Source organism: Eptatretus burgeri, chromosome 3, assembly GCF_056783735.1.
Source record: "Eptatretus burgeri isolate ZD-2024b chromosome 3, Ebu_testis_v1, whole genome shotgun sequence".
NCBI lineage: Eukaryota > Metazoa > Chordata > Myxini > Myxiniformes > Myxinidae > Eptatretus > Eptatretus burgeri.
The window spans coordinates 109442474-109449973 of record NC_140963.1 but is presented as its reverse complement, the minus strand read 5'-3'; the positions used below and the strand labels follow the sequence as shown (position 1 = coordinate 109449973).

Genomic DNA, 7500 nt, shown 5'->3' with positions numbered 1-7500 from the left:
TGCTACTTTAAATCATCCCTCCTTTACCCCATCAGCCCATTTCAACGGTCCACCAATAATCTTCCCTCGATCAAACATCCTTTCAACAGTTCCTCCTTTACCGCATCAGTCTTGCCTTTGATGCCGGGGCCTTCTGGTCATTCCTCAGTTCGGCAGAATTCCCCTCCATGCTCCCTCCATTGTTTAGTTGGGCAAGTTCGACCCACCTGTGGTCATTAACCCATTGGAAGCTCTCACATGCATGTTCATGTCACATCTCACATGCATGTTCATGACGCTTGGTGCTCTTCGTGGCCTATGAGGTGCGGCGTTTCTTGCAGGCGTGGTACAGTGGGGAAGGGTATGAGTGGGCATGTTGCACATGGGGGGAGGGGCTGGGGGCTCTCGTCGCTGCTTTGGGCGAGTAAGGGGGGCGGGGGCTGCGTTGAAAGTTCCCTCAGAACAGGTTGGTATTTTCCACAAGTGACGTCATGGACCTGCCCTCATTGGCTGTTGACCAATGGGGGAGAGAGAAGGCTTGTGGGAGGAGGGAAGAGAGCTGATGTGAAGAAGAAGCAGAAAGGCAGAAGCGAACGGGAAAGCTCACACGAGCAGGGACACAAAGAGCTCGTGAGAAGAAGAGGCGATAACGGAACGCAATGCAACTTGCCCGTCAACGAACGTTCGTGCCTTGAAGGATCTTTATGATCGTGAGAGAAGCAGAAGGCAGAAGTGAATGGGGAAAGCTCGCATGAGCAGGGACAAAAAGAGCTCCTGAGCAGATGGCTCAGAGAAGCAGAAAGGAAGAAGCGAACGGGACAAGCTCGCATGAGCAGAAGACTCAACGACTGAGAAGGCTCGTGAGGGAAGGAACAAAAGCATGTGAGGGTAAAAAAAAAGGAAGGTTTCCCGAGCAGTTGGTGTCGAGCTTCTGTGGAAAAAGAATACTCCTTCCATGAGCATCTTACTGTCCTCTCGATCCTGTCAGCCACGAAGGACGAGTAGGGTGAACAGTGGCACTTCATTGATGGGGGCCTGAAGAGGAAGAATCTGAGGCAGAGGAGGGCGAGTCCCACATCTAGCTCGTATATCTGGGACACCGGAGAGGACTTGCCTACTGGGGCCAGGCACCTCAGGGACGTGGCTGCGTGTCCCTATCACATTGCATCACCACTGCCCATCTTCCCCATCCATTTTCCTCCACATTATCCTGTATATTTGGGCTGTGTGAGGTGAGGGAGAAAGGAAAAGGTTATTTTTCTTTTCTCCATACATTACTTTTATTTTATTTTCAAGTTATTCTTATTATTTATTCTTCTCCCCTGAGTGAATGATGGCCAAGTCTTTCGTGTAAGTAAGATTGAAGAATACATGTTATGGTTAAATCTGCTCTTATGTGCCTTATTGCTTTCTTGCTGATAAATGATTGCTTGCTTGTGTGTTTGTAATATGTAATTGTTTATTGTCATTTCCAATCTGTCTCAGTTGTTTTTTTCCTTTATTGGTCCGACAGTGCACAAGTACAGTTAGACGGGAAATTGTACCCCAATAATTTGCTTTGTTAGCCAGCGCTCACTCACTAACACTCGGCAGTAATCCGAGTGCATTGAGGGCACGTGACCTCAATTATTCGGCCATCCACAGGTCAGGTATCACGAGTGTAACCCTGCCCGGATTGGCCGTGCCAATCAGCGTTCGTGGTTGCCTAGCAACCTGCCGGTGCATGGAGTTATCTGTTTCTGGCGGCCTCAGGACCGGGCATTAGGGAGGGACCCAAATGTTTACCCAAGAACCCCGGATCCAAGACATATGTATATATGTACAGTATATGTGTATATACATATATATATATATATATATATATATATATATATATATATATATATATATATATATATATATATATTGTTGTGGTTGACGAAATTCACAAACCACCATTCAGGTCCCTCAGGTGAGATATCTCTGTAAGTATATGTGTAGTTAGGCCCAAACCCGTTGTTTCGAGGGAATAAATGTCATTCAGTCGGGCTGCGACTCTTCAGGATAGCCGTTTTTCTTTTACTATCTTTATTTTGGACCAGCCGCCATTACTACCACCACCAACCACGTCTCAACAGCCATCAAAACAACAACCACCAACCACAACGCCGCTTCACAACAACAACCACCAACCACAACGCCGCTTCACAACAACAACCACCAACCACAACGCCGCTTCACAACAACAACCACCAACCACAACGCCGCTTCACAACAACAGCCACGACCTTTACCGTCACAACTCGCCACCATCGCATCACCGTCATTCCCACGCGACTTGTGGGCGCCGATGCTGGACTCGTGCGGGGCGCGCACCGAGCAGCGTGTTCAGAGACATCACAGACTTTCCGAAGAAAAACGGATCAAAAACGACTCACGCCCACTTCTGTTCCGTCCTATCGGCGAGCTGGGGCGATTTGGCCCCGCCTCCAGGGCGTTGGAGTGAGGACGCTATATGCAAATTCATGGATCAAAAAGCATTCACGTCCACTTTTACTCGGTCCAATGGGGAGCCAGTTAGAGAGGTGAAGGGTCGGAGGCAAAGGGTCAAGGGTGAAAGAGCGAAGCCACGGGGCTTATATAAACGGCTGCGTTCGTCAGTAAAGAGTTGTTGTGCGGAGTTCAAGAGAGTCGTCGGTGGAGCTGGAAAGAAGTGGGAGAAGTCAAGAGTGAAGAGTTGGGACGAGCCAAGAGAGGAGACGGAGAGGGCGAGTAGACAGAGCTGTGGAGAGGTGGCGACGGCGAAGGCGGACGAGGGGGTGCTCGCGTCAGTGCCGGGAGCTGCAGAGGGAGAGGCCAGCAACGCGACCGAGGTCGAGGAGGAGACGCTCGCCGCGGGACCCGAGACAGGGTGATATCCTCCTTCCCCCGAGCATCAGCAACCCCCTCCTATTTCCCCCCCCCCCGCGCTGAGATAGTGCGACAAAGGGGGCCCCTTTCCCACCCCCTACCAGACACTGTCCGCGAGGCCCGCGGAGTTGAGGCACCACCGCCACTTCGCGTCTCATCATCAGACGGGTAGGCCCGACCCGGTCTCAGCCCCAGGCCCGCCTCATCCTTGAGGGTGGTTCTTTTTCTTTTGTTTTGGGTACATGTGTTGTCGGCGCCGTCTGTGAAGTAAAATTGTATAAGTGTTGCCGTGTGCTCGGTAGTCGGATAGATCTGCATTGTTGCATTTGCTTTTTGTGTAATATTGCATTGTCTTCTTCTTTTACATGTGCTTTTGGTGGAATTGTATATGTGTGCTTTCCGTTCATCGCGAAATAAATGTGCTTCATGTTGAACTGTTTTCCCGCTTCGCTTCGTCTTTTCTTTCATTGAATCTCCATCTTGCTTCACGTAAAGGGTTGGTCGTGGGCTAAAACGCCCGATAATTAATCGAACCGTCGAGGCCGACGAATAACACCGCTCGGTTATCCCGATAGTACGGAACGGGTTGCTTAAAGTGGCCCGTGTCCGAAGTCGACCTGCGGCGAGGTGCGATCGCCCGGTCTACCCTCCGTGTGGGTACTTAGGTAGGTCGAATTTGGCGAGCAACCCTATCCCACGTGGGGGCCGATTGGCACGATCGTGGTGAGACCGAAAGGTCCACCCGTGACTAGTTCCCGGCGTGAGTCCGAGAGGGTCACGACTGGATTGTCCGTCCGGTGGGCGACGTGCCGCGATTCGAGTTACGTGGCCGTTCGCACGCCGGTGGGCGCGAATCCGCAACAATATATATATAGTACTCTGTATGTATTTTGGAATGCTTTACTGGGAAATTTTTTTGTTTACACATGTTCCTGTGCAGTTTTTATACAGTACGTAACCTCCATTTGAGACACTCTGTTTCAGGCTGACTTTTCTGCTTTAGTTGTTCAATTAATTCAATTCTCCCTTTATTTATATTTCATTATCATAGATCAAGATTGCATCTGGTAATCTCAAGTGATTTCACTTTTTCCATCGATATTTATTCCATTTTCTTCCCAATTCATCTCGTTGTAAAGATTATTCGATGGCTCCTTTGAAAAGATTTCGAGAAATAGTGTCTCCTTGTCTAACTCCTATATTCATATTGATGGGTATATTGGCGACACAAAGCTAGCTTGTGATGACATATGTGTACATTTCTTTGATGACTCCGTATTGTGTTTCAATCCCTCAGCTTTTCAGTGCTTAAATAACTCCATTTCTTTCCATTGAAATCAAACGCTTCATTGTAGTTTAAAATGCTGGACACGGCGGGAGCCGGAATTCCCTTGATTTTTCGATGACTCGATCTGTTGCCTGTAGTTGGTTGAGAATCTTCTCCTGAATCCTGATTGTTCTGATGGTTGCTTTTCTTCTTGGTTCTTCGTAAATCTATTCGTGATCACGTTTGTGAAAAACTCGTTGACGTGGCTTAAACTTATAGGTCGATAGTTTGGAAGATTTTGTACCACCATCTCTTTATGTAGAATTATCATGTTTACATTTTCCAAGCTTGGTGGTACGTGCAAGTATTCAAGCATTTCGTGGATAATTTTGCAATTATTTATTAAATTATTAGTCTGCACATCTAAGCATCTTTACTGTAACCTTGTTTGGTTCTGGAGATTTACCATTTTTCTTTGATTTTACAGCATTTTGACTTCCTCCTGTCCCACTGAAAAAAACTTCTTCCTCCTTCATTTTTTTTTACAATTCTGGAATCACAAGGGTGTTAGAAAACAGTTCTGCAAACAGATATAGTTATCAAGATGTCTATGAGAAAGGAATACATGTACCATCATTGAGGTTACGGAAGTAGAGGACAGAGAGATTGTGTGCAGGGCTCGGCAGTGGCAGAACCTGGAAAGCTGCAGAAAGAGGCTGGGGGAGGGCATGGGTGGTGGGATAGGGTGGAGAGAGTAGAAGCAGGGGTGCCCGGAAACATGGGGAGTCAGGACACTCTGGTTCTGTATTACTGTGGGAATACAATGAACAAGTGGAAGGGTGGAGCAGAAGGAGGAAAAACAAAAAAGCCATTAGGGTTTACATTTTGGAATGAATCACCATGCTTTTCAAAATGAAGATTGCTGTTAGCTGACCTTTGAGGTGCTTCTGTTGCATTATGTCCCATTTTTTGCCTGTTCAACACACGTACATCAAAAAAACAAAAACCTCATCATTACACATGTGTATGCCATTAGTACATAACCTTCAAACTGTGCAGAAATATTTATCTCATAAGGAGCAAGGAGTCCAGATTTTACGGACATGCATTTGCTTTTTCCTGGGCAATTAACTTTAAATCGAGTGTATTGTTCAAAGAGTCCATATATTAATCACATCCACAAATATGGTATGTTTCCTATCCATATGCTCCCATCCATGCCCCTTAAACTTCCATCTCCTCACTCCTATCTCCTCCCAAACTTTTAGCTTCCGTCCCCACTCCTCCCACACTCACATAATATCCTATACTCCTCCACGTCTCTCTTTAGTTATATCATTTTAGACCCCACCCCACATAAAGAAGAAATCAATGCCCCTTATTTTGTTATTGTATCCAATAATTCAATAATTTATTATATCCAAGAATGAGCAGGAAAATGTGACGAACCATCGTGAGTAGGTGGACAAATTCCTTACTCTCTTTCAATGATCAGTTGTTCCCGTAAAGATTCCAAGGCCTGAATCAGATCTTGGTCGCTCCCGTTCACCCACGTATACACAGCATCAATAGGCAATGGTGGAAAAAGCCTAGCAAAAAAAGACACCGAACATATGGTGGTTGCCAAATGTTGAGGACATTAGGTTATCAAACTCAGATTCAGAGATTGTGGCAGAAGTACTGTGGATTTGGATTCTAAACTTCTACAACCTGAGCTAGCTTGAGGAGAATTACCATCTCACTCTTGGTCTGTCAATATAAATCAAGCTGCTTCACTAATGCCCTGCAGGAAAAAGGCAATCTGCCTGCTGTGGTGCATATCTGGTGCCAGTCCGTTCTTCGTGGTATATTTTAATGCCCTCAGAGCAACCTGGGAAGGCCCCTTAAATGCGAGCACAATACCCAAAAATCCCTCAAACCATTCAAAATCATCAAAATCCCTCGAACCATCGAGGTGCTCTTTCATCTCGTGACCCTCTCCATCTTCTCGAGGATGCATCATGTGTCCTCCAAGTTAAACTCACAAAATTCAGGCTTCCTGTGCACCTCCACTCTTTCGTCCTTTTCTCTAACTGCATTGCTGAGGCTCTTCATTCCTGCTCTTCCCTCTAGGGATTAAAGTTGGCAGTAAAGAATCTCATATCATTCCCCCAACCCATCCCAGAATCTTCTCTACCCCTATTAACCAAAGGTAACCAAACCCTCTTACTTGCATGTATACTCAACTCCTATCTCATTCCTTTGCTTGTTGTGTCAACCTACTGTCCAATTACCCCACAATCAATACATGGCCTTGGTGCCCGCTGTCTCCTCACTGTTCCTCGAGCCTAAATTTTGTAGACAAAAAAAGTTTGCATTATCGCATATGGACCAACAGGCAATCCACCAGTTTCATTCAGTGGTTAGCCTCTAGGAAAAAGACAGTCTCTGGGGCTGCTGGGCATCAATACCAGTATTTCAAAAGCATACGAGTATATCTAAAGCCTTCGGTGGCTTTGCAGCTTTTTACAGGCTCTACTCTGGGCTTGGTTCTTCTGCCCTCTCACCTCTCCAGAAACCTTTTCCTTGTTATTCTCCCAAAGTCCAAGCTCAACCCTCACTGCCATTTTTTAAATATCCATTGTTGTCTCCGCCACCGAAGGTGGACGGAGGTTATGTTTTCACCCCTGTTTGATTGTCTGTCTGTTTGGGAGCAGGATACATCAAAACATTATTGATGGATTCTGACAAAACTTGGTGGATGAGTTGGGTAAGTGACGAGATCAAGCAGATTATATTTTGGTTGAGGTCTGGATGCAGATCTAATCTATCAGTGGGATACAAAACAGAACATGTTCAGCCTGGCGGAGGTATACGCTCCACCGAGTGCCTTCTAGTCTCACCTGTGAAATTGTCTTCCTGAATCTGCTGTCTCACGCTCTTCCCTGCAGGATTTCAAGTCTGCTGCCCACATCATGGTCATTTCCACTATTGAACTCAACTACACCTTCAATGACCCCATTTAAAATTGCTCTTCTTGTGCTATGGTGCATTCATTTTATTTCACTGTTTTCTCTTTGCCCCATTTGGTCTGTTGATCCATTCTTGCTGTCCCGATCTTTAAAAAAGCCAAAATTAAACAAACAAGCTCTTTTATTTGAGATTTTAATTTTATGTTTCAATTCATGTACAAGTGAAAAATAAAGGTGTCAACATTTTTATGCGAAAGTCGCAATTTTATTCTGCACTAGCAAATACCACCCATCGCTTCGCTGACGGTAATACTAAAGGGAGGAGGGAGAAAAAGAGGGGGGGGGGAAATGGAGAGAGAGAGAGAGAGAGAGAGAGGAGAGAGAGAGAGAGAGAGAGAGAGAGAGATAGAGAGA

At 46.0% G+C, this 7500-nt stretch overlaps 1 protein-coding gene across 3 annotated transcripts in view; it reads right to left on the bottom strand.

The window, feature by feature from the left end:
* GNPTAB (N-acetylglucosamine-1-phosphate transferase subunits alpha and beta) overlaps positions 1-7500 on the bottom strand; it is an 80519-nt gene that overhangs the window by 58760 nt on the left and 14259 nt on the right. For all 3 annotated transcript variants that reach the window (XM_085874970.1, XM_085874969.1, XM_085874971.1), the window contains exons 4-6: positions 5614-5724; positions 5070-5108; positions 4767-4945 (exon numbers count right to left, since the gene is read on the bottom strand). In XM_085874970.1, coding sequence (XP_085731096.1) covers positions 4767-4945; positions 5070-5108; positions 5614-5724 — 329 coding nt within the window. The remainder of the gene's footprint in view (positions 1-4766; positions 4946-5069; positions 5109-5613; positions 5725-7500) is intronic.